Below are 26124 nucleotides of genomic sequence, written 5' to 3'. Positions count from 1 at the left end.
CCATAGAATTCACATATAGGCCTAAAAATCAATATTTGGATTGTTTTGCATAGGAAAACTCTCTTTAAAAGAAGATTTAAAAATAGATTACCAATGGAACTAAGCATTTTTCAGAGCAAGTTATTTATCTTGTTAATGTCTTAATGTAATATTTTTGAACTTTTACTTAGGAGAGTGGAAAAAGGCACTGGATTTAGCAGGAGGTCACCTGAGTTGTGTCTAAGCTCTATAACCACAGAGTACAGCTGGACCATGTTACCTGATGGTTTCTTTCATCCTCACTGTGCTACCATGCTTGGAATGACGGGATTAGCATCTGCATCTCTTTTAAAGGCCTACTGACACGTCACCTACTAGGAAACCCATTCTAATTTGAGTGAGGTGGTAATTCATTAAAAGAAAGGTCACTAAATGTGATTCACTAATAAGGGGCAGTTTTCTTGACATTTTGGGTATTTCTTCTTCTGCACTGACATAAAAATTCTAGTCATTACTTGCTATAATATTGGCAAAAATAACTGACTTTCATCTGAAGTATATCAATAGTTAACAAATGTGGCTTTTAACATGCATTAATGTGATATAATTCATTATCTATTGAACATTTTAAAAGATTTTGAAAGGGAACACAATACTTTTGAGCACTAAATGTTTCAGATGAAGAATTTATGCAGCTGGGAGGAAAATGGATTTTAGAATCAGATGAACCTCAGTTCAAATCCTGAGGTTTTGATACAGAACAGTTACTTTTTTTGAGCCTCAGCCTCCTGATCTGTAAAATTGAACAATAATACTTTATACTTTAGAAAACCGCACAGATTAGAAATAATACAGGGAAATCACCTGGTACATAATAGGTCCTTGATGATAGATAGCTATAGCAACATTTTAAGAATAAAATGTGGTTTTCTTCTAATGTCTTTCTGGTATCATAGGAATACTCAGTAATACTCCTACAGGGATAGCTGTGACTATCATTTACTGTCTCATTCTGAATGCCTACCTTTAAGGCTTAATGGTTATTTGATGAATGAATCAATGTCAGTGTAAATAGATATTTAGGCTAGGCAATTACAGTGATGGTACATTCAGTTGACACAGTTCACTACATGGCAAAAAGAAACATGGCATCAGAGACTGCTTCAATATTTAGCTCATCAAAAGAATTACATTCATTAGTAAATCAATCCGTTTTCATAACCAGCTGCACATCAGACCTATGAATGTTAATTAGTACTTAATTTTATTAGGTTTAACACTTAAAAAATTCATACTTAGGTATTTATTAAGCACATACTTTCTGTTAGCTTACACTAGTTGGTCATATCCATATCATTACTAGACATGTATCCTTATCCTTTTTAGCTATTTATATGCTAACACTTTTCTGACACTAATAAATTTTTAACCTATATGCTTTGACACCCCCAGCAGTAACAGTACAGGTCAGATGTTTTACAATGAAACAAACAAACAAAAATGACCAAAACAGTATTAAATAAGTCTAAACTTGACCATCAAAAGAAACAAGAATATAAGTAAATGTTGGTCTTTTCCATTATAGATGAATTGAAATACATCAATGAAATACATATACTTTGCACATGAACTTAGACCTGAAATGAAGTAAACTGAGGTAAGGGGTATCAAAATTGTATAATACAATGAGACTAAAAATGTCTCATCAAAATTATTTAAGGTATGCTCAATAAATACGATGTATTTTAAATAGTTATGAACTCTGTATAACTTTTCTGCTAAATACATAAAATAAAATTTTCATTTGTGTCGAGTTATCTAAAAAGAAATGTGATGAGTTAGTGAAAAGTTGGAAGCCCCCTATGAGATAAGTATACTGTTAGACACATAAAAAATAAAGTTTCATGAGATTCTTTATACTAAGAATATCAAAAAGGCACTAATAATTTCAAATATCTTCTAAATCATATATATATATAAAATATATATATTTAACATAAGAGGTCATTGAATAGTTCTTCATTAAATAATGACATCAAAACATAACACATAACACAAGATGTGAAGGATGGCAGGTGTAAGTGGCAACACCAGGAAGAAAAATGCTTTTACTACCAGCAACAAAGACATGTGGGTTAGAATGCTTTTCCAGCATGACGGTATCATACCTACACACTAGCTTATTATTTAAAAACTCAGCAGTTTTCTCATTTCCAGTAGCAATCTGGTTTTTACAGCACACTGTTTTCATGGTGAATAATAATGTCTTTACAATCATCTTTTATTTCCTCCTTGTCATTTCTCACAATCATTAGTGTTGAATTTTAAATATTTTTCTAATGTTTTCATAGTCAAATTTTCTGATGCCTAAGCACCTCTTAGGTGCTTCTGTACAGCTTTTATAACAATTTCTGAGGACCCTATTGCACAAAACACAGGTCTTTTTCTAATGTGCCTGCTTTTAAATAAATTTGTTTCCTTAATTAATAGTGGATGAAGAGATACAATAGATTTGGGTTCAAAACCTTAATGTCAATGGTAAAAATGGTTTAGTTCTACAAGAAGATCAAAAAGCAATTTCAAGATTAAAAATTCTGGAAATCAGGTTTTCAAGCCTTTTTTTTATTAGAAAACTTAAATTAGCTTTTTTTTTTTTTTTTAACGGAGTAGCCAATATCCATTTTTGAGTTTTCTCAAACAAATAATAATAAAGGATAGCAAACTAGGATAAGAAAACACATTAGAAGACAGCCTTCTACTTCGTACAACTTCTAGTTACCTTTTCCTACCCATTCACCTACTTCTGTTCAGCAGCAAGAAAAAAAATCCATTTATTTTTGCCTTTTTGGATTTTCCAAGATAAACTTCATTTACCTGAACACAAACGAAAGCTAGGGAGACGGCTTTTATATTGGCATAGGCCAAGGACATGTCTCACGAACCAGGAAACCCTGCCTTGTATGGCTTATTTTGCATTTTGGAGTCCACTGGTTATACAACCAAGTGAAAGTCGAACAATATTCAAAATGACACAGATTGACAACAAATAATGGAAACACATGGAATCCTCTTAGCTGTTAATCTTTCAAATAGACAAATCCCTAGCATTCTGTAGATAACATTATAAATACTAAAGAAATGAAGAGAATTTCACAATGGGGAAAGGATCATTTCTTATCATAATAAATATTTTGGTACAAATTTTTAAAAAAGTAGAAAAGTTTAGTACCTTTGGGTACTTTTTTCTAATAAAACCATACCTGCTTCAGAACTTGTTTGATTATAGCTGCTAACAATGCTGTTTGGTATCACTGGAGTGGAGGACGTTGAAATTCTTGACTGAGGTGGATTGGGATGTAAGGAATTTCCTAAAGCCATGCCCGACTGACTGAGCATCCCACAGTTCCCGCTAGCCTGAATCTGATTTATTAAACCTGCAAGATGGTGGTTGGGGACTGGACTGTTACTGTGAACAAAGTTAGTGTTTGCATTGTGGCAGTGCACGGCTTCCCCTCTTAAAGGTATGTTCTGTGTCAGTGAATTCTGAAGAACACTAGAGTTCATACTGGGATCTGTAAAATGCAGCTGGTTAGCAGAGCAAGGCAAAGCAGTATTTGAGGCCCCACAACCCGGGGTACTATTGCTACTCAAGTGAGAGCTTTGACAACTCATAGACTGTAGTAACTGAGACATTGAACTGATGGGAAATGAACCCTGACCCTGCTTCCTTAGCAAGTCAGGTCCAGGTTTAGGAACTGCAGAACTATCCATTTGAGACTGTCTGAGCAAACTCAACACTGTCGTAGGTGGTTGTTTTCTTTTCCGCAGTGAGTCTTTTTGCTGAGACATCAGCTTATCTCTTAGTGCTGCTCGACCACTTTGCCCTTCACCTGTTGGGAGAAGCATGTTGGCAGTAGGAGGGAACATGGTGTTTAAAGTGCTATGTCCTTCAGTGTTGCCACTGCCGGCAACAGCTCCAGAATTGCTACTGCTGCTACTGTTGTTACCAGCAAGTTTGTTTTGATTTGCTAGCTGTGCTTTGGCTGCTGCTGAGAGTAAACTACTTGCTGGAAAGGAGGCAGCATTGTGCTGGTTCAAGATCTGATTTAAAGGCATTCCCAGCAAACCAGGCTGACTCTTTACAGAACCACTTCCGGCAGATGCAGTAGGAAAAGCTGCACTGCTTGGGGTATTTAGTACATTACTTATTCCAGCAATTAATGGGTTAGGGATATCCTTGTACTGATGATGTCCATCGGACTTGGTAGAAGGGCTTGATGGCATTGATGGCCTTGGGGACCCTATTGTTGACCTTGGTGACCTGGGTGGAACCTTAATACCACTACAAGTGGCCTGGGGTCCTACAGGTGGCATCATGAAATTTCCATGATCTGATGATGTGGAAGATGAGCGTGATCTTTGGGGCGATGCCTCAATCCTTCCAATTCCAGTCCCCATCATGTGCACTGGGGATGTCACTGGAGAAGGGGACAGGGAGGTTGAAGCTGAATGCTGAACTCTTTGTACATGACTCCCATGATTCATGTGGCCAGGTTTTACAGTTGGCAATGGGAGATTACTTGGCAAAGGAACAACAGCAGGAGGCATGCTTACATTCATCATAGGTACCTGAGAGTGGACATTTGAATGGAAACTGGTTGGATTAATGATAACGGGGTTCTGATTCACTGGTTTACTAGGAATAGGGTCAAGAATGCCAAGTGGATCTTTCTCAGATGTTAATGGCTTTTTCTGAAGAGCACAAGAAGGTGGAGGAGGGGGAGGTGGGCCTTGGGGTGGTTTGTGGTGGAACATTGCTCGTGGTATTTCCATATTAGTTGAAAAATTACACATTGGTTTTTTCATTACTGGACTCTTTGTAGTCAAGGTTGGGGAAAGAGGTATATTAGTCCTTCCAGCCATTGCACAGGATGACTGTACAGGAGAACCATGTAGCATTACTGAAGGTGGAGAAAGAGGAGTCCTATTCAGGTGAATAGGACTAGAATTGGGAGCTCCATGAAAACCAGGATTATTTCTTGTGAAAACATCAGGACTTCCAAGTGGGTCAGTCCTTGGAGAGATTGAACCATCTCCATATATCTGGGAACCTGATGACGCTGGGCTAGGCAGGCCTCCATGGCTGCCACGGAATGGAGATTTCTGTCCATGTTCACTGCTGCCCAATCTCTGTCGGGGGTAGACAGGGTGGAGTTCTTGTTGTTGGCTTCCAGGCAGTTCTTGTACATATAGCCTTCCCACGGCATTTGATGATCCAATCATTAACTTGAAAGGATTCTTACATTCAGGCATTACAGAATTTGTAATTCCTTCATGAGACTTATTTCTTACTGATCTTGGAGTTGCTGCCCGAGAAGGTACTACTGGAGTTGCATCTGATGTGAAAGAGAAAAAAAGAATTCTGTTAACAGTCTCAACTCTTTTGTGGGGGAAGGAGGGAAGGAATGGAGTAAATCAGGACGGGAGAGGGAGGAAGGACATCTGGAAATTTGAATCTGTAAATAAAAGCTGTGATTCTATGCAATTAAACATAGTTCTATATATTAATACTATTTTCAATTTTGATTTAAAAAATGTACATTATTTTCCCTTTGTCGACCAAAGGTGCTCGGTAACTGCTCATTGTGCTTATTTACTTTTTATCTGTTGAGAAAGCATGGGCAGCTAAAGCAATACATAATGACATTAGCCATTCTAATAATATTTAGAATATGCAAAATCGAGACTGGCAGTCCAGATGGAAATGGTGATATTACTATTTTTTTGGATTTCAAATTTTTAAGAATGCAGTTACAATAGAAAATTGTGATCTGTGTGGCATAATATTTTCTTGGGTGATTTAAATGAATTGCCATTTTCACCACAAAATGTTCACCCTTATAAAAAATGTTTCTGTTATCTTACTGCAACCTTCTCAGAACAGGTATAGTAATATTTCTTTACTCCAACATTTTCACTATGAGAGTAAGACTTAATTTCTGTCTAATGGGACTCCAAATCTCTTACAATGGGAGTAATAAGAAGAATAAATGCAGTGATATTGCAAACTAACCCATGCTTAGTTTCACATCATGTTTCTAATGCTGTGATTTCTTTGCCCTTAGTTAGTCATTGTTTTAAAAACAGCCACAGCCTTTTACCTCAACTTAGGTAAAAGACTGCAATTCTTTCATTAGATAATTGGGCGTATTCAGGGTGGTATGGCCACAAACTTCAATTCTTTTATTAGGATAGGTTTCTCATGTAAAATTTAGTTGAAGTGCTAAAATCTTCAGTACTGGGATCCAATTGCATATTCTCTTTTTACATGAGTGCACTTCTCCTTCCCTGGCTTTTTGGAATCCCTTCAGTTTTTCTGGAGATCAGACAGAATACAGGCAACAAAAGCAAGCAGACTCATCATACAGAATTTTCATTCTATCACATCAGAATTCTAGATTTCAGTTTTTTAGCCCCTTGCGATATCTAACTATTTTATAAAGTTATGCCTTTTAAAATGAAAATGGCAAATAAAATTTGTTTCATATGCCAATTCCCACCAACTGGTGGTAGCTGCTTAGAAAGCTGTGTTGGAAAGGAAGCTGAACTCTAGCTGGGCTCCATGAGAAAATGCCAATGAGTCTGTTACAGGCATAGGAGATGAGAATGGCACCATTCAAACTATACATCTGTCATACCTATTTTGAGACTTATATTAGCAAGTAGAGTTACATTCATCTACAATCATAGGTACGCTTACTTAAATGGATAATTACACATTTAAGATTAAATATATTTATCCTATCTGCTAGACACTATACAGGTCAAATCATATAACAATTTCTGAGATAGTGGTTCTCAACCTGGGGTCCAAATAAATCTACATAGGGCACATTCAACTAGTAAGAGAATGCAGTGAACATATGTTTTTCTTGGAAAACGTGGACTTTCTCATTTTATCATGGTAGAGGTTCTTTGATAGAATGATTTCTGGATATAATATATGAAAAGTTGAGATCCAATGATATGAGAGAATTACAGTAGGTAAACTCAACTGCAGCTTATTTTCTTGTTAAAAAGAGATTTTTAAAGTTTGTAATTAAAGGAATAAAATGAAAAATATTAATATTTTAGGCACTATGCTTGGCATATAGTGAGAACACTAATATCATTAGCATTATCCTATGACTGACCATGTTCTCTTCAGTGACAAAACAACCTACTTGTATTTTTTCTTGGGTGTCAGTGTATTTATATAATTATCTACAGTTCAGTGATTAAAAACACAGACACTGGAATTTTTATATTCGACTAACAGAATTTAGATAATTACTGTGGTTCAGAAAATATTTCTTCAAAACTTAGGGAAAAATAGTTACCATCTTAAAAACAATTGAAATACAAAATAAACAAAAGTAAGGCTGATATTTTGTTACAGAGTTGGCAAGTGGAAATGCTAGGCACCCATCAAGTGCTTTCATGTATATTCACGTAGACCTTCCATAAGAATAAACAGAAACAGATGCTTATGTATTTAAATAATGGGAGGTGAAAAACTACTAAGTCAGTCTTCTGAACTTTTAATTATTCAAATCTCAACTTTATGATAATACAGTTTAAAATTAGGAAACTAAAATAAATGCTATGTCTGAAGCTGGTAAAAGTAATCAATCCCATAAAGAGTATCATTTTAAAAGGGAATGGAGGTGTACCTATTATTACCTGTGCTAGTTAAATATTTACCTTTAATTTCAATAATTAAACTTGTATATATAGATATGACAAAGAAGCCAGATCTAGATTCTGACAGGGTCTTTAGAAAGGCAATAAGCAGACTCTTTAGAAACGGATAAAACTGTATGATATAATGTGATGTGAGAGCAACCACAGGTAGGAGTATGTCCATGGTAGTATGCAAAAAAAAAAAAAAAAAAAAGAAAACATAGTTACACCTCTTCACATGAATTCTAAGTGTGAATCTTTAATTACCTGCATGACATGGCAACTGTTCTTCTTTGTATCCAAAGCAATCAATGATTTGGCCCCAATTTACCTACATCAGTCTAATCTTCTATTCAAGTCAGTTTCTACAACATCCCTTATTATGCTACACTCATTATGGAGAAGGTTTTTCCTATCCGCCTTAGATGTCTAAATCCTACTATTTTCTAAGGCTGGTCCAAATCTGAGTTCTGCCATAAAGCCTTCTCTGATCACTACAGGTTACACTCTTCATCCCTATTTTTCAGAGTTCCGTTGGAAAGTATCAATAATCCCTCATAAATGCTTTGGTGTTTAGCCATATTTTATTCTGAATTAATATTCAAACATTAGATTATAATACTTTGGAGAGCATTCATATTCTATCCCTTACAAAGAGAAGTTCCTCAGTTCCAAAGTATAAAAAGTGTAATTCCATAGAGTACACATTTATCATAAAGGGAAAAGGGTATTTCAATAATGGGAAAATCAAATGGACATAGTTTTAACTAAGCAATCAAACTTAACGTTATCAAAATGGGATAAACCGACATTATGTGTCTACTGATGAGGAGCTAACATCATCTATACAGTATTCCTAGCAAAATGTGTTTAGCCTGAACATAAATATGAGGAAAATCCAAACTGAGGAACATTGTGCAAAGTTGGCCTAGACTCTTCAAAAAATTCAATGTCATGAAAAATTGAAAAAGACTTGTTAATTGATATAAAGACATGTAACCACTAAATGCTGTATACAATCTTTGATTGCATTATAAATCTTTAAAAAGACTGACTTCTTTTTTTTTTTTTTAATAGAGACAGACTTTTGCTCTATCACCCAGGTTGGAGCACAGTGGTGTGATCATGGCTCACTGCAGCCTCCAACTTCTGGGCTCAAATGATCTCCCACCTCAGCCTTCCGAGTAGCTAAGACTAAAGGTGTGAGCCACCACCATGCCTGGCTAGTTTTTTTTTTTTTTTTTTCCTTTTTAAATTATTTTAGAGACAGGTCTTGCTGTGTTCCCTAGACTGGTCTCAAACTCCTAGCCTCAAGCGATCCTCTCACTTCAGCCTCCCAAAATGCTGAGATTACAGGCATGAGCTACTGCACCTGGTCAAGAATGAATTTCTATGAAACTATGAGAGACACTGTTAGGACAACTGGAGAAATCTGAATATAGATTGCATGTTAGATAATAATATTATATCAGTGTTAAATTTCCTGAATGTGAGCCTTAAATTGTGTTTACGTAGGAGTGTGCCCTTGTACTCTGAAATATTTAGGGTTGAATTGTCACAATAACTGCAACTTCTGCAACAAAATGTAAGTTTAGATGAAGGATACTCCATGAACTATTCTTGCAACTTTTCTGCAGCTTTGAAATCTTTAAAAAAGAAAGCCCCCATGCATGCGCATATGTGGTGGTGGGGATATAAAAAGTTTTCAGCAAGGTGATTTCTGTTTAGTAGGTGTTTGACAAATAACTAAAAGAATAACACTGCTTTTGGGGACGTGATACCACACATTCCAATCCACCCCCGGGAAAAAGGCTACATTTATTTCTTAAAAACCAAGCGAAGATTTGTTAGCTCAGCTTTACACACTTGCAGAGCATTTGGATGTACTAATTAGTGTTTATTCTGCCTGTTTAACTGAATGCTCTGGGTAAGAAATTTTGGGAAATAACCTCACTGTATTTTTTCAGAACTAGTTTGCTATTTGTAATAAAATGATAGAACATACAGAATTTTAAAAGCATTGTGCATGCTTGAAAAGTAGAATGAGAAAATGCTTGGCAAAATGATTTCTAGCAACTCCTTCCCTAGGGAGAGGAGAATTCCTGAACCTTTCACCATATTACATACTTGTTCCTCCTCCAGGACTGGTGAGCACCAGAGAAGGATGTGGGGCTTCCATGCTTTTATGAAGTGTGGCCACTGCAATAATTTTTCTTTTATGTATGCATAGCTTTGTGACATCTTCATCTGCCTTAACATCTTCTGCAGTTCTCTGTTTCACAGCAGCTCCAGGATCAAAATTAAACACCTGGAAAAAGCACAGCCTTTGTTTAGAATATGTCTGTAAAAACATTTAATAAAAAGATCCCTTTGTTTAAAAAAAAGTTGTGCATAGATTAAGACATAAATCTGAATAAAACTTTCTCAAGTTTTTAAGAAAGGCAACTTTATATAACTTAGTAAGTACTTCTGCTGAACTCAAGCTTTTAGTGGCAAAGTAAATAATGAATATTATCCTAATTCTAAGACAGCCAAGATAAACATATGAAAATGTATAATATCTGATAATGTTCTAAATTTTAGATGTTCTAACAGTGTAAAAACAGATGAAATACACTTAAAAAAGACAAAACAAAAAGCTATGATATTTCTACATTTAACTTCTTCCTTGGCTTCATTTTATTACTATGTTAATATTATCCTGTCACTGATTTTGAAAATCTATTACTTGTTTTTTAAAAAATTTATTTATTATGTAAATCCTTTTCTTTGAATGTGGTGACACACAAATGAAAAGGAAAAATTGTCTAAACTTTACTTTTAAAATTAGCATTATAATAGACATTCACAAAATAATGACCTATTTCTATAGCAAATAATATTTTACCATTTTACATGATTTTACTTTTCACCTTACAAATTAGTAGAACAGTTTCATATTTTGGCTATGAGGGTTCAGTTTTGTGATTCTGAGAATATATGTGGCAGATTTATCAATGCCAGTGCTAACAATAACATTGCAGATTTGAGCAGTTACAGTAATGAGAGAAAATATTGCACTATTAAATGCTGAGCAATATTAGATATAGCTCTAATGAAAAGGTACAAAGGTGGTTTTAATGAAATATTTAATAGGAATATAGATTTGACATCTTTGAAAATGACTCTCAGACATGAATTATTTTCCACAATTTTTAAGTATTCCAAAATGCATGCAAAATATGATAATTAGATAAAGAATTAAAATGTATGATTGGAGAAGTAATAAAAAATAAAATGTGAAATGAGAAAGACAAATGTATAAAATACCTAAAAAATAAAATACTGCTGTAGATCTATTGTGAAACGGTTACCTTGGGAAGAATAAGAGGACATTCCAAGCCACACTTGCATGTTCCATCGGTAAGCAGGTATGTTTTAACCTGCTCCAAGCAAGATAACAAAGACCCACTGGGACTGTAAAAATAGTTTAAAAAACATCAGGAAATAATTTTGACTATACATATTATATGAAAAAAGGCATAATTTATAGTCTTACTGTCCTTTATGGGATATTTTCCCACTAGGGAAAAGCATTTTCTTTGTCAATATTATGTTAGCTACTAAATTATAGCCTTTAACACTATTGTGTTTTCTTTTGAACCAAAATATTTCTCAGAAAAATACAGATCTCCATAGAAAATTAAATAAAAGTATTTTGAAAACCAAGAGTAGACTAAAGGTGGTAAAAATGCTATTCTTAAGGACAGAAGCAGGCAAGAAAGGAACAAAGAAAAAGAAAACTACATAAAAGCAACGACTCTCATTTTAAACTAGAATATCTACTTTTAAAGCTCTTTGAGGAAAAACTGAAATTTAGGAACATACTGAGGTTCGAACCAGAAAGTTGGCAAGCCCACAAAAGTCGGAGTGAACAAGTCCCTGTTTATCTTGGAATCTAGAACCAAGTTGTCCCTATGTAAAAACAGGTTTCTTTTTTCTCCCCCTCACCCGTGTGTTTCTTTAAAGATATAATAGATCAGTTATATCTGAAGATACACTGAAGAGTCAAACTCTACAGAGAGAGAGACAGAGAGAGAAAGAGAGAGAGAGAGAGAGAGAGAGAAATTAAGCAGAGTTGACAAAAGATAGGAAACTTTTGAGGAAATAGGGTTTTAGGCAGCAGAAAGATGCCTTGCAGGTCTCTGGGCTAGTTATTGTGTAGGTGCTTCAATGTTACTAAGTTTCAGATCACAAAAGTCAGTAAGATATGTGAATACTCATCAATACAGACTAGATACTAATTCAAATGACAAGAGATGTCTCTGATTTTTATTTACAATGGGAGTTATTATATTTCATGTGAGATGGACAATCTGCATTTTAGGACTATATTAACATGTCAATGTTTTAAATTAAATACATATTATGCTTTGAAATTATATACTTTTCACTCGAGAATACCTTTCATTTATGACTATTTACCAAACCTTCACTTAAGCCCTCTGATCAAGTTCATCCAAAAACAATAATCTCCATTTCATATACAAAACATTACAATACTGGACACAGATTATTCTATCTCTACAAAAACACAAGTAGTATTTTTTTAAATCTATAAGTGAACCAGCTTTAAAATGCAATTCATATTTTATTTATGGACAGTTATGAAAGTAATTTCAGCATGTAGAAAATCTAAACAAAAATCCTCAACTTTGTCAAATTACTCATTTACTTAGGCTAATTTTTTTCAGGTGATATGCAGAGAATTCTCATTTTAGTGATGAGTTCAACCACAGCAGGGAAGGGCAAAAAGATATTTTTGCAGGTGTGGTGATTTCAATAAAATTAAATCAGGCCAAGCGCAGTGGCTCACACCTATTACTCCAGCACTTTGAGAGGCTGAGGCAGGCGGATCCCTTGAGGTCAGGAATTTGAGACCAGCCTGGCCAACATGGTGAAAACCCATCTCTACTAAAAATACAAGCATTAGCCAGGCATGGTAGTGCGTGCTTGTAATTCCAGCTACTCGCGAGGCTGAGGCACGAGAAATGTTTGAACCCAGGAGGCGGAGGTTGTAGTGAGCCAAGATGCACCACTACACTCCAGCCTGGGCGACAGTGTGAGACTTTGTCTCAAAAACAACAAGAAAAAAAGTATAATATCTTGTTGATTTTTCATGTGAAGCATTCATGAATTTGGTGAAAAGGAACTGCCCAACATTTTAACTTAGAAGAAAGTATATGGACTGAATCCTAGAGGAATTTAATTGTAAAATTAAACCTGAAGATAAGAATTCCTTAATTCTATTAAAGTACTCCAGACGCTTTAAAAACATTTCCTCTCAACAAGTCAGCTGGGTTCTTTCTTTCAGTTGTATCTCTTTAATTAATTTCTCAGAGTAATAATTAATGGGAAAAAATAGTTAAAAAACTTACAGCATAGATAAAGCTTAGAAGATTGGAAGTAGGTGGAAAATTTAATGTGTAGCCTCAATGCCACGCTGAGGCAGGAGCAGCTGGAGACTAACCTAAAAATTATGAGCAAACTGTACATCGAGCAGGGAGCTATAGAAGGAGCTATACATGTTCAAGTAGTAATTTAGTTATACACAAACAAATTAAATCTATACTGGTTAATTTAATTTGAGAGTGTTTTACCTAATCTAGGAAAGCTTGTTTCCAAAATAATTATCAGTATACAGATTTGAAGTTGAAGAACCCATACTAACAAGGATATCAGATCATATAAAGTCTAGTCAGACTTGGAAAATCATGAACATGATAACTGACAGTTTCTTAGACTTTAACTTGGTTTTTGACTCCTAGACTTAATTTGGTTTTTGCTTGCAGAAATTGAAAAAGCTCATTTATCTTTCATAGGAATAAAAATGAAGTGAAAAAAATTATCCAGATTTTAGAGTCTTTTGTTCTATGCTGAATATACATTTGCTCTTTACAAACTAGAACAAACATAAGTATAAACGTATAACACAGATAACTTGCTATATTATATTTATAACAAAGTATTTCTGGTAGTTTGTTAACAGCACTGGCAATAGAAACTCTGAAGAAGTTATCTCATGTGTGTTTGTTCATCTTATCTACCGTGGGATGAGCTTCATATTCTCTGCTTTCTTATCCCTTCACCCCAATAAATATGGATCACATCTTTAATATTATAGAAGTAAAATTTATGTGACAAAATGCTTTTAATTGGCAACTAGATTTACCTCAAGAAATGCCTTACACACAACAAGCAAACAAATTCAAGACAGAATCTGAACTGACTTTCTGAGTTATTATGCCATAAAATAGTCTGTGTTTACATAACAAAAATATCTCATTTCTATAAATACATTCTTGCTGGACTGGCAAATTCTGTTGAAGCTAGGATATAAATAGTCACACTGAGAGTAATAGCATCCATTTAATAATGGAAGGTGATACCTTTTAAAAAGTTATAGTCTGTTTCTGAAAGTTTTTCATTACATCACAAAGAAAGATTTATGGTATCTTCTTTCATACACTTACAGAAAAACTATAAAGTAGGGAACTTAGATGTCATCTATTTAGTAAGTAAGACTAAAACTTCTTTTTAACAGTTTAATCATTCCATTCAACTTGTTCTACAAGAGATGTATAGCACTGACATTGAAAAGAGTAGGCAATTTATTTGTATGACTATTTACTTGTAAGATGCGGAGCCTTCTCCATGACTTTTTCACTTTTACTATTACGTGCAAGGAAATAGATTAAAGACTATACAGAAAAAAAGAAATGTATTTTTAGTTAACAGAAGGCATTAAGAAGTCTAATAACTGAAACTTTCTATGGATAAAAATTCAATTTTATCAAAAAAGCCAGCTGACATACTCTGAAGGACAGAGTAATTCAAGTCAAGTGATATTTCAAGTATTTTACATTCTCCTGTGAATGTGGTAATGATGATTGCATATTTCTTTTAGAAATCATCATATTTTTCTTTATTCTTGTTACGGAGATAAGCAGAACGACACCCTACATAAACAAGTAATGCACAAAAATTCTCTGGAAATCTAAGGTAATTAAAAACTCTCATATGTTTCTAGCACAAAGGTCACTTATTCACATTTATATGAGGAGCCATCAGTCACCATGTTTGGTTCTCTCCTTAGTCTTTGGAGTGCAACTTTGCAGGTACCACAGGTAATAATAAGAACTTACCTGACATAAAGCACTCCATTTTGATCCACACGACGCTGCCAACCCACAGGAACTTGTATAGCTGGAAGACCTCCTTCCTTGTCCCCTCCGTCACACTCTTTGCCTCCATTCATTTTCTGTGTCTGCTAGGGACTCTCCAAAGATATCAGCAATAAGATGATATCCTCATATTACAGAGCATGATGGCCTTCAACAGTGGGCCAGTGCAGCACGGTTTTTCCCAGACTGTACAAAACTCATTGGGAAGCTTCAGCTCAGTTTGGAACCAAGTCCTTGAAATCTGCCATTGTGAAAAAAATCAGCTTCCCATTATAATCTACATTAAATAACCAATATTTAATTCCTAAGGATGGTCTACATGGGTAAAAATGAGTGCTTCTGACTAAGGAAAATCATAATTCACCAATGCTGGTACCTGTGTGAACTGGGGGTGGGGAGTGTAAAGTTTTTAGTTCAACATTTGTCTTGAACCTTGATGTCGTACTAAAACAATCTCTATTGTTTAGAAACTGGTCTCATTTTTACAGTGTGAGTCAGTTAATATTTCCAGGTACCCGCCTTTATAGGCCACATTCTTTAAACTTTCTCTTTATCTTCCAATCTGAATCCAAGGTGTTGCAGGTTGGTTCATCTGATGTTTTCATGACTTCAAAATTCCAATAATGTAGCCTGAAACATATGTAAATATGTGAACTTGTATATTTAATGTTGAAAACTGAGACGCTTTACAATTTTAAAATAGAATAAACTATGAAGTGTACCCAATGACGTTGATGTCCTTTGCTATCAAAATCATATGTCAAATTCAAGTTGTTTCCTTCTTCCAACTTAGTCCACTTACTCCAATTAAACCAATTTACTTGCTCTTCAGCATATTCAACTTTCTAATTACTGGAGACAGACCCGTAATTATGGCATTACATATACACATACACTCAAACATACACACGTACACATAAGGCCTCCTTCTAACTTGACATAAAAATATATCCATCACTTCTTATGACCTGTAAACTACAGAGTTGTGTGTTAATCCAGTCATATTTTAATAACTTCTTAATATTATATAACCCTTTGATTCAGTTTTCTTTTCTAATCATTATACAGTTTTGGTCTAGAGAAGAAAATGTTTATTTTTTTTAAAATAAAAAGTTAGAAGGAAATAAATTTATAGTACTTTTCCAAATATAAGAGGCGGTTTCCCTCCAATATTACTGAATATGAGTGTGATCTGCTTTATAGTTAAGAGTTTACAAAATTCCTTATATTATGGGGTGCTCTTTTAATTCCCTTATTCAGTTACGAGGTGCTATTTGAGGAGGACATACTAGCTTGAAACTGCCATAATCAATGACAGTGTGGAATGCTTATAAAGGTTATCTTGATTGAGCTATTAAAAAAAAAAGTCATGGCAAGTAAATTTGTAGAAGATTTAGTACCCAGTCTTGTGGAGAATGCAACTTCACAGTTGTTAGTATTATTCGTTTTTGTAAAGAAGCCTTTTTATGACCAATTTAATATACTGTATATAGTTACATTGTGGGATTCATGAAACTACACTAAAGAATGGATGAAAAACAATTATCATAGTGTTGAATGAATGGGACTTTTGGTTTGTGATAAATATTTCAGTGGCAGCATTGTCCATAGATTCAAAAAGTACTATATTTCAAAAAATTTAAATGGAAGTGAAGATACACTCTGAAAAAGTGTGTTAAATGACTTGAGATTTATATGAAAGTATTAAATTAAAATCATTTCAAAACATGTAAGTGAAAAAGCTAATGTATTATTTTAGACAACATGCATTTCAAATACGCATGTATAACTTAATCAAGTAACAAATTAAGCACTGTAAATAGACACACAACTACTTAACTACATTCCTAAAAGTCTGTGTATTTAAGTTGGCCCAAACCCTTGTTTTGGATTTCTCCTTAGGAAAGCAGGAGACCATCTTGTGGTAAAGGCCATCATATATTCAGGTATATGCCTTATTTGCAGGCATTTTGATATATAAAAGGCATCATATATTCAGGTATATGCCTTATTTGCAGCCTTGGCTCTGAGGCAGGTTAAGAGTGTTGTAATGAAGCATCTACTCACAACTGAAAGCAAGGAACTGTGGGTATGGACGTGGCAAACACTGGCAGGCAATGGGGAAAATATCAAAAATTTACTGGGAAAAATTTTGGAGTATAAAGAAAAGTACCAAGTAGTAGCAGTCCCAATAGGGTCTCAAGCTGGTAATTTGCATCACTGGCCCTAGTCCACTGTGCTATGCTTCTCACAGAAATGTCCTACCTGCAGGCACAACATCTTCCACTCACTATACCTTTGACCATGACTCCAGCTGTTCATGTCTGTGTTTATTCACATTTCATTCAACAGTTACTGAGTAGCTAATATATGTGCTAGATACTATGCTAGGTGCTGGGAGTACAAAGATGGTAAGTACTGTGGTCTGAATGTCTGTATTCCCCCCAGAATCCACAGGTTGAAATCCTAACCCCCAAGGTGATGGTATTAGGAGATAGAGCCTTTGGGAGATGATTAGGTCATGGGGGCAGAGCCATCATGAATGGCATTAGGCCATAAAGAGCTCTCTTCCAACATGTGAGTTTACAGCGAAAAGACCATATGCACCAGAAAGTAGTCCCTTACCAGACACTGGATCTGCCAGTGCCTTAATCTTGCCAGCCTCCAGAATTATGATACAAAAGTTTATGTTGTTTATAAGCCATCTAGTTTATGGTGTTTTGTTATAGCAGCCTGAATTAAGACAGCAAAATACTATTTATCCAAAGCCCAGTGTAATATTTGGCTCTCATGAGCTATTCAATGTGGAAGAACAGAAAGGAAAGAGGACGGGAGGGACGAGGATGGGTCAATCCTGTTCACAAGGAGTTTGTGGCCTCATGGAATTTCTAGTGCTTGTGAAAGTGGTATGAACTTTGGGCCATCCTGGACCCCTAGTTTTGTCAAATAGCAACAGACTCTGATGACCAAACTTGTTTTTTTATAGTCCCTTTTCATGCCTGTTTTATTACCTTGCTTTTCCAAAGAAATCTCTTCAGTGGTCTCATCATTACACTGGGCCCATTCCCATTTTCCCTACTTTTCAGCTTTCTGTTTGATACCTTTTTTTTTCTTCCTGCCTGCTCTTAAATGTGGCTCTAACTTCCCTGAGACTGGCTGGCTCACTCCATTAAGTAATTTGTGGATCTGCCAGATAATAACATTGCAGTGATTGCTGCCAAATGCTTCCCTCACATTTCAGTAATCAAAAATACCAATATCTGATGCCTGGGTTTTGCTTAAACCAGCAGTTCTCTAACATGGTTCTGGGACAAACATCATTATTGCCAGTAACACCGGGGAACTCGTCAAAAATGCAAATTCACAGGCCCAATCTCAGACTTAATGAATCAGAAACTCTGGGGACAATCTACTTTTTAGTAAACCCTCTAGGTTCTTGTTCTGATGTCTGTTCAAAGTTTGATGCCTGATCAAGACTGACACCCTAATCCGTCTGCCTCTCTTCCCAAGAAAAGGCTGGTTTCACAGCTTTACATCTTGCAGGCAGCCAGCCCTCTAATTTCTTTTGTTCAGGGTTTAGGGATGGGGTATGGGATGATCAGCCCTTTTTTGCCGCTACTTCAGCCTTCCAGAGGCAGCACAATTGTAAGGGTCTTAGGAAGCCCTCATAGCAAAAATCCAGTATAGTTGTCATTTATCTGTTAAGTGGCATTTTTTTTTCCTCAACATTCATCTTGTGAATTTGGAAAATACAGAGAAGTTTGAAGATGAAAATAAATACTGAACTGTAATCTCACTGCTGAATAATAACCATGGAAAATACAAAAAAACTATAAAACTCCAATTAAAGAAATAGAAGAGGATACAAACAAATGGAAAGCTATTCCATGCTCATAGATTAGAAGAATTAATATTGCTAAAATGACAATGCTACCCTAAGCAATCTACAGATTCAGTGCAATCTGTATCAAATACCAATGACATTCTTCACAGAAACAAAAAAATCCTAAATGTCTGTGGAACCATTGATATGCTTCTTTTCAATCATTTGTTTTTAGAAAGTTTTAAAAGCTTACATAAAAAATGAGTTTAGTAAACAACAACGTCCACTACTCTAAATTTACAATGTAAACATTTTGTCATTTTTGCTTATTTTAAAACATAAGATGAAAACATTACAGATGAAGTTAAATACTACCTCCACCCCCATCCCATTTTCCTTTTCAGCCCAATCCCCTCCCTTCCACCCCAGAAGCAACCAGAATTATGATTCTCGTCTGTATCCTTTCAGGTCATGTTTTAATATGTTTGTTTCCTATATATGTATACATAAACAATATTTTACTGTTGTATGTATTTTGAAATTTTATATAAATACTGGTATATGGCACATATAATTCTGTAACTTGCTTTTCTAAAATTCAACATGTTTTGAGAGCCATCTCTATTGAGGTATATAGATTTATCTCTGTTGCAGATACAGGATTCCAATTCATGAATTTTTAACCTCAAAATTGTATTCTATCATATGATTATACAACTATTCATCTATTCGTAAATAATCATGTTAATGGATCTGCACATTTTCAACTTTACAGATATTGCCAAATTGTTCTCTGAAGCAGTTGTACTGATTCCAAATATTTTCTATGTGTAAATGTGTGTCTTTTAAATATTGAATCATTACCACTTTTTTTTTCTTCCTGGGCATTTTACTATGACATTAAACACTTTTCCAAAACATGATCTTTAATTGTTGGGTATAACTTTGTCATAAATATATATATAATTTCTTTACTAATTTTCCTTTGGGGGACATAGATTTTTCTCCCAAATTTTCACAATGACAAATAAATCTGATAAAAATATTCCTGTACATATATCTATGCCCATCTTGATAACTCATTTAAAATTATTTGATAACATAGAATTGCATAATTCTAGCGTCCTTACATTTCTTAAAGTGCCAGGAGGGTAGAACTAGGAAATCATTTCAGGCCATGTTTCTTAAACTTTTGAAACTGAAGCATACCTTCTTTTGCTAAATATTAAAATCGATTCTACTTGCTTTCATGATTCTGATAACTTCACCTTCTATATAGACTCATCCAAGATGTAGTCAGGCTTTACTTTTATAATTTTATAATTATAATATTATGAAAACTAAAGCTTCTCCTGTTTTCCAAATTTAACACTTTAATATTACTATGCTTTTAGAAGTATCTATTTCACAGCATCTTGCCTCACCTCTCCAAAGACCCACCTTGCTTATATGGTTTCATTTAAGCCCAATAAGCATAGGTCAAAACATAAAAGATTTTGTGATATGAAGGTACCTCCATCTTACTAAGACTCAGGATCTACAATAGGTCTTATACTTAGGACTTAATTTATATTTATTTCACAAACAGTTCTGTAGCAATAATAATGAGATGCAAAATTGTGTGCGTGTGTGTGTGTGCATGTGTGTATGTTCTGAGGGACATACCTGCCACGATTCCACCAATGTTTTCAGTTTCCTGATTCCTTTAAATATGCAAATTAGTCTCTGGAAATGGCTTTTGGTGGAATGAATTTTAGCAACTGGATTTTCTTCTTTACACTGGCTTCTTCTAACCATTCAGCATTCAAATTAGACATCATCTCCTCAAAAAGACCGTAATGTAAACTCTAGGGGTACTCTCTCACACTTTGTTAATTCACTGATACTTTTATTATCTGATGATGATTATTATTGCTTATCATTTATTTGTGTGTTTATTGACTAGCTCTCCCCATTGGAATGTAAACAGTCTAACAGCAGGACCTTGTCATATTCCCAGTTCCTGGTATAATCCCTAGCATACAGTAGGTGCTTAAATACTTCCAAAAGACTGTGCATATTCTAATTAATCAATATAATTTTACATTCTGATTTTTTACCATGTAGGCTTATAAAATTTTAGCAACACATGTGTCTGAAATGAAACAGGTTTTTAAAAGAAGCCAATGACTATGCATGTTGATAAAACAGCAAAAGAGCCTTTTGCTTTAGATTTTTCCCTGATGATCTCACAATCTTTGATGATTTCTGTGTTGAAAAAGTGTGATAGGGCATCTAAGAAAATTAATATGCTAACTTTAAATTTTATTTATAAAGTTAATCACAGTTTTATTTACTAAGTGGTTTACAGACACATTTTAATTGGATTAATAAAGGAATCCCTAAAATAAATAAATGCAGCAAAATAAAAATTAAACTTATGTTTCAACAGGATGCTAATTAATGGAACAGATCTTTTTTTTTCTCATTTTGCTTTACTGACATTATTGTTAATCTAAGAATAAACTCACTACTTTATGAAGTGTTGAATGGGTATTTTATTTTACTTTAATTTTTTGGAGACAAGGTCTCGCTCTGTTGCCCAGGCTGTAGGGCAATGGCACAATTACGGCTCACTGCAGCTTTGACTTCCTGGGCTCAAGCTATCCTCCTCCCTCAGCTTCCTGTATAGGTGGGATCACAGGTGCCCAAACCAGGCCTGGCTAATTTTTTGATTTTTTTCGTGGAGATGGGAGTCTCCTTTTGTTGCCCAGGCTGGTCTTGAACTCCTGAGCTCAAATGATCCTCTTGTCTTGGCCTTCCAAAGTGCTAGGATTACAAGTGCGAGGCACCGTGCTTGGCTTAAATGTGTATTTTTTTTTTTTTTTTTTTGAGACGGAGTCTCACTCTGTTACCCAGGCTGGAGGGCAGTGGCGCAATCTCGGCTCACTGCAAGCTCTGACTCCCGGGTTCACACCATTCTCCTGTCTCAGCCTCCCGAGTAGCTGGGACCACAGGCGCCCGCCACCACGCCTGGCTAATTTTTTGTATTTTGAGTAGAGACGGGGTTTCACCATGTTAGCCAGGATGGTCTGGATCTGCTGACCTCGTGATCCACCCGCCTCGGCCTCCCAAAGTGCTGGGATGAGCCACCGCACCCGGCCAAATGTGAATTTCTTAAGTTATACTCAAAACAACATGAAGTGACACCATGAAAATAAGTAAATAGCTATTCTTCATAAACCTTGCTGAATAACATCAAATGCCAAATTCTTCTGATTAAATGATTACTGATAAAAATAATGAATTGGTTTTTGAGTCATGTGATATTATGAGTAAATTCTATTAAAATATTTATAATGACATCACACACTGATCTTGTGCTCAGTGGATGGGACTACTGGGAGACACAACAGGACAGAATTAGCACCCAATTAATTATTGATTTATCAAGATGAGACTATGTACATTAGGTAAAACATAGATATTTGGTATATCTAAATCATGGCTTATACTTTTAATACTATGATTATAAATTTAGCTCATGAAATATTTAAAGGTAATTAAGAAGTCCACTCTATTCCTATATCTGCAAGAGTGAACACCTCATATTCTCCAATTGAGAACAAGTCCTACATAAAACCCGCCTTTATATTTATATTCCAAAACAATATATACATGTAACAACAGACATCATTGGATTAAAAATAATAACATTACTATTTTGGAGAGGGAAGTCTGAGTGGCTACAACATAATTATCATTTTATTGGATAATAAATGAACATATTCATAATCTTTCCATCGTTAGTGGCTGAATTATGCTTGTTAGAGTAACCCTAAATGACATTTCCCCGTTCTAATTACCTTTCACCATCATGTCAATTATTCAAACAGTTCCTTCACAGTACCTAGTCAATCCCTCAGTCAACCTTCCCCCATCTGTTTCACCTTTCACCTATTTATTGAAGACATGCATTTTTATTTATGAGCACACTTATCTTGCAGTTACATCTTTTTCATATTTTAAAACTGTGCAATAGATTAGCCCCATTTTTGGCCTAGTTATTTTTCCATTGCTTATCTTCACTGTGCAGTCATTTCTTCCAAAATATACCTCTCAGATACATCTTTGTAAGTGACCCAATACCTCTGCCAGGCTCCACTTATTCACTCAAACTACCCCAGCACATTTACATTTGTTTTATATAGTTTTACAAGGATACCCTAGAAAGGCAAATCTCTCTTGCCCCTGCCACTCACTAGAGAGAAATTCTCTAGCTTCAGATGTCCTTGACCGTTCAGTGCAGAAAAGTGTAAAAGTTCACAACCTGAGATGAGGGATCATAATGACGTAGGAAAGTTATATTTTTCATCAGCTCTCAAGGTACAGAGACAGGCTCCTGAGCGTGAGGCCAGTCCTCAGAGTCAAGGTAGCAGGCATGCTTGTCTGTGCCCATCTTTGGTCAATAAGATTATTTATACCAGGCCATATTTTGCTATGAAAATTCAGGAACTTGTACACTCTAGTCACACAGAAGTCTTCATTGAACAAAATGCTAAGTGTGGTAGGTTGCCACAAAATTGCAGTTCCTTTCATCAGGAAATGAATTTATCACTCCATACGTTGAATCTTGGCAGGCCTTGTGATTTGCTTTGACCAGTGGAATTTGATGCATATGATACCGTTCAAGTTTTGCACCTAAAACTCAAAAGGCCTTATAACTTTCGCTCTTGTTTCTTGGAATGCCATCATCATGTGAACAATCTGAGCTAGCCCCATCGAGGATGAGAGATCACATGAAGAGAGAAGTCTAGCTGTCCAGCCAGTCCAGCTGAGGCCCTAGACTTGTAAGTAAATATAGCCAGCACCATGTGGAACAGGGATGAGCTGCTAGAGCTGGGCCCAGTCTTAACTGCCGACTCACAGAATGAAAAATATTATTTCAAATAGCCAAAAACTATACTAAAAACAATTACAAAGCCTAAAATAGGGTTTAACTTAAACCAATCATAGTATTGACAGGCTACGTAGCCTTAATGGTTAACAGCAGAAGCTAGAAGCTGGCTGGGTTTGAACCTTGGCTCTACCCTTTATTAACTTGTGACCTTGCACAAGTTTTAAAATTTCTTATAAAATGGGGATTATAACCATATAGGATTGTTCTGGGAAAAAAGTAAGTAAATGTAGATGTGCCTAGCACACAGTAAGTATCCAAATTGTAATTAGTCATATATAGCTATGAAAGTCATATTACAGAAATTTTAATAGCACTGGGAAAAAGACCATGATTTTGTTAGGTGAAAAAATGTACTATAAAATTATACATATAATTATCATCTTAATTTACAAAATGATACTATTTATATAGACATAGGAATAGAACACCACTATACTCTATATGTTCTCTGGTAATGGATAAACATACTTTCTCATTGCCTTTCTGGATTTTCAAATTTTTCTATAATAAACATATATTAGCTCTGTAATCAGGGAAAATACTACCTTCAAAAAATTAAGTGTTATATCTGTAGAAGAGCTAATTAATGTTTCCCTAATCCTTAGAAGTATTAGGGAAGCTTTTTATTGGAAAGCTTCATGCCCAGTAATATGCTATTATTTCTCTTTCTGTTTTATTCAAAAGGAGAAAAAGATATGGAGAGTCGGAAAGAATACTGCATTAACCTATTATGATCTACATACTGCAAGTAAAAATTAAGTCTGTCCTTTAGATTGGTTCTAAAATGCCTCCAGGTGTCATGCTCACTTTTCTACTTGGAATATTGTCTCCCATCTCACCCTCTTGTTCTTCACTGAATAGTGCCCATTTATCTCAGTTTAAATGTCACTTTCTCAGAGAAGTCTTCCCTCGTCTCCCTAATCTTTACTTAACTTTCCGAGTCTTTAAACTAGGTTCCCCTTGTAATTCTCCCATATAATATACAGTTATTTTGCTTCACAGAAGTTATTACAAACAACTGAGCTTTCTCTTCGCCCTTGACATCCTACAATATTGCAAAAGAAAAAGCAGTTGAGACAAAGAAGTTCAGGTTAAAGCTTCACTTTGTGCCTTTGAAAATGTATAATGAGATGGGAAGTGAAGGTCTGTATGCATATATGGAAGATACTTACTATGAAACACTTCCTTTCATTAAAGCCAAAAGTGAACAATTACCAGTTCTCAAATACATATCTTTAAAAAAAATTAATTTTTTATATTTTCTGCAAATCCACCTAGGAATGTACTTAAGAAATGTAGGGAATTGTTTTAAAGAATAGTAACAAGTTATACCAGAACATCTATGAACAAAACGATAAACTCACTATAATTCTCAAGGAAAAATTATTTATGATTTATTCCTGTATGTTAGCTGTCAGCACAGCGGTTATTTTTTGGTTTTCTGTAATATGGTGATTTCTCATAAGGAATACCGATAAAAAAACTTGGCTGCATTTACATAATCTATTTAAGAGTACACCAACAAGGTTTGGGGGGTAATTTTCACATCTTATCTGTGCATGACTAGTATTTTATCTACTCAGGATGCAGCTTAATATATGAACGTCAAATCTTTGCTGAAAAATGATGTATATCAATTTTGTTTATTCCCAAACCTGTACGATGAGAATACAATAATGTAAATTATGTCTATTTGAGGGTTTGCAACACACCAAATGGTGTATTCATATATACACTAATATTTACATACACTTTTACTATAAAAATATTTAGTACTCTTCAATTCATTTAACAGTGGCTGCCAAGTTCCTACTTAGATTAATCAATACCAAACAGAGGTAAAGTAATGTATACTTTATATAAAGTATATAAATAAACATAAATAAATCAATACCAAATAGAGGTAAAGTAATACCCTACTAGTCCCCTAGTAACCTTGAAAATCAGGTTACTCAAAGGAAAAATAAGACAACTCCTCAACCACTGAAGAAACATACCCAAAGACACTGTCTGAATATGTATCTAGGAACACCCAAGTCCAATAAGTCTCTCCAGCAAATATTATTAAATGTTCAAGATAACTACAGTCTAGTAAAGTATCTGGTAAGGTCTTTCAATAAACAAGAGGAGGAAGATTATTTCTGTGCAGATTTTAGAAAAGGGAGCCCAAAGAGCATATTATCTCTAAGTCCCATGAAATAAGTGATCTTTTATTGTGTTTCTGTAGTTCACATATTAGGAATGAAACAAGTAGTAAAACCCATGGATGTTTAATGGCCTCATATGAAAAGTGTCTCAAGGAGACTCCATTCAGTACTTGACTGACTGTTCACCGGAATGATGAGGATGGCAGAGAAAATGTAGCGGCCACAGAAAACTTATGCACAAAGTACTCAGGTTGGAGAGGGAGGGAGTTTCAATATAACCAAATGAGGCAT

At 34.9% G+C, this 26124-nt stretch overlaps 1 protein-coding gene across 1 annotated transcript in view; it reads right to left on the bottom strand.

Annotated features, from left to right (window-relative positions):
* The window catches only part of MBD5 (methyl-CpG binding domain protein 5), a 281410-nt gene that overhangs the window by 39887 nt on the left and 215399 nt on the right, over positions 1 to 26124 (bottom strand). Inside the window, exons 4-7 of the mRNA XM_011973434.1 lie at positions 14886 to 15554; positions 11055 to 11157; positions 9829 to 10009; positions 3240 to 5375 (exon numbers count right to left, since the gene is read on the bottom strand). Of these exons, the coding sequence (XP_011828824.1) occupies positions 3240 to 5375; positions 9829 to 10009; positions 11055 to 11157; positions 14886 to 14998 (2533 nt within the window). The 5' untranslated portion in view covers positions 14999 to 15554. The remainder of the gene's footprint in view (positions 1 to 3239; positions 5376 to 9828; positions 10010 to 11054; positions 11158 to 14885; positions 15555 to 26124) is intronic.

This window comes from Mandrillus leucophaeus, unplaced genomic scaffold, assembly GCF_000951045.1.
Source record: "Mandrillus leucophaeus isolate KB7577 unplaced genomic scaffold, Mleu.le_1.0 Scaffold1374, whole genome shotgun sequence".
Classification (NCBI taxonomy): Eukaryota; Metazoa; Chordata; class Mammalia; order Primates; family Cercopithecidae; genus Mandrillus; species Mandrillus leucophaeus.
The sequence above is the reverse complement of the archived record's forward strand: the minus strand, read 5'-3'. Positions and strand labels throughout refer to the sequence as shown.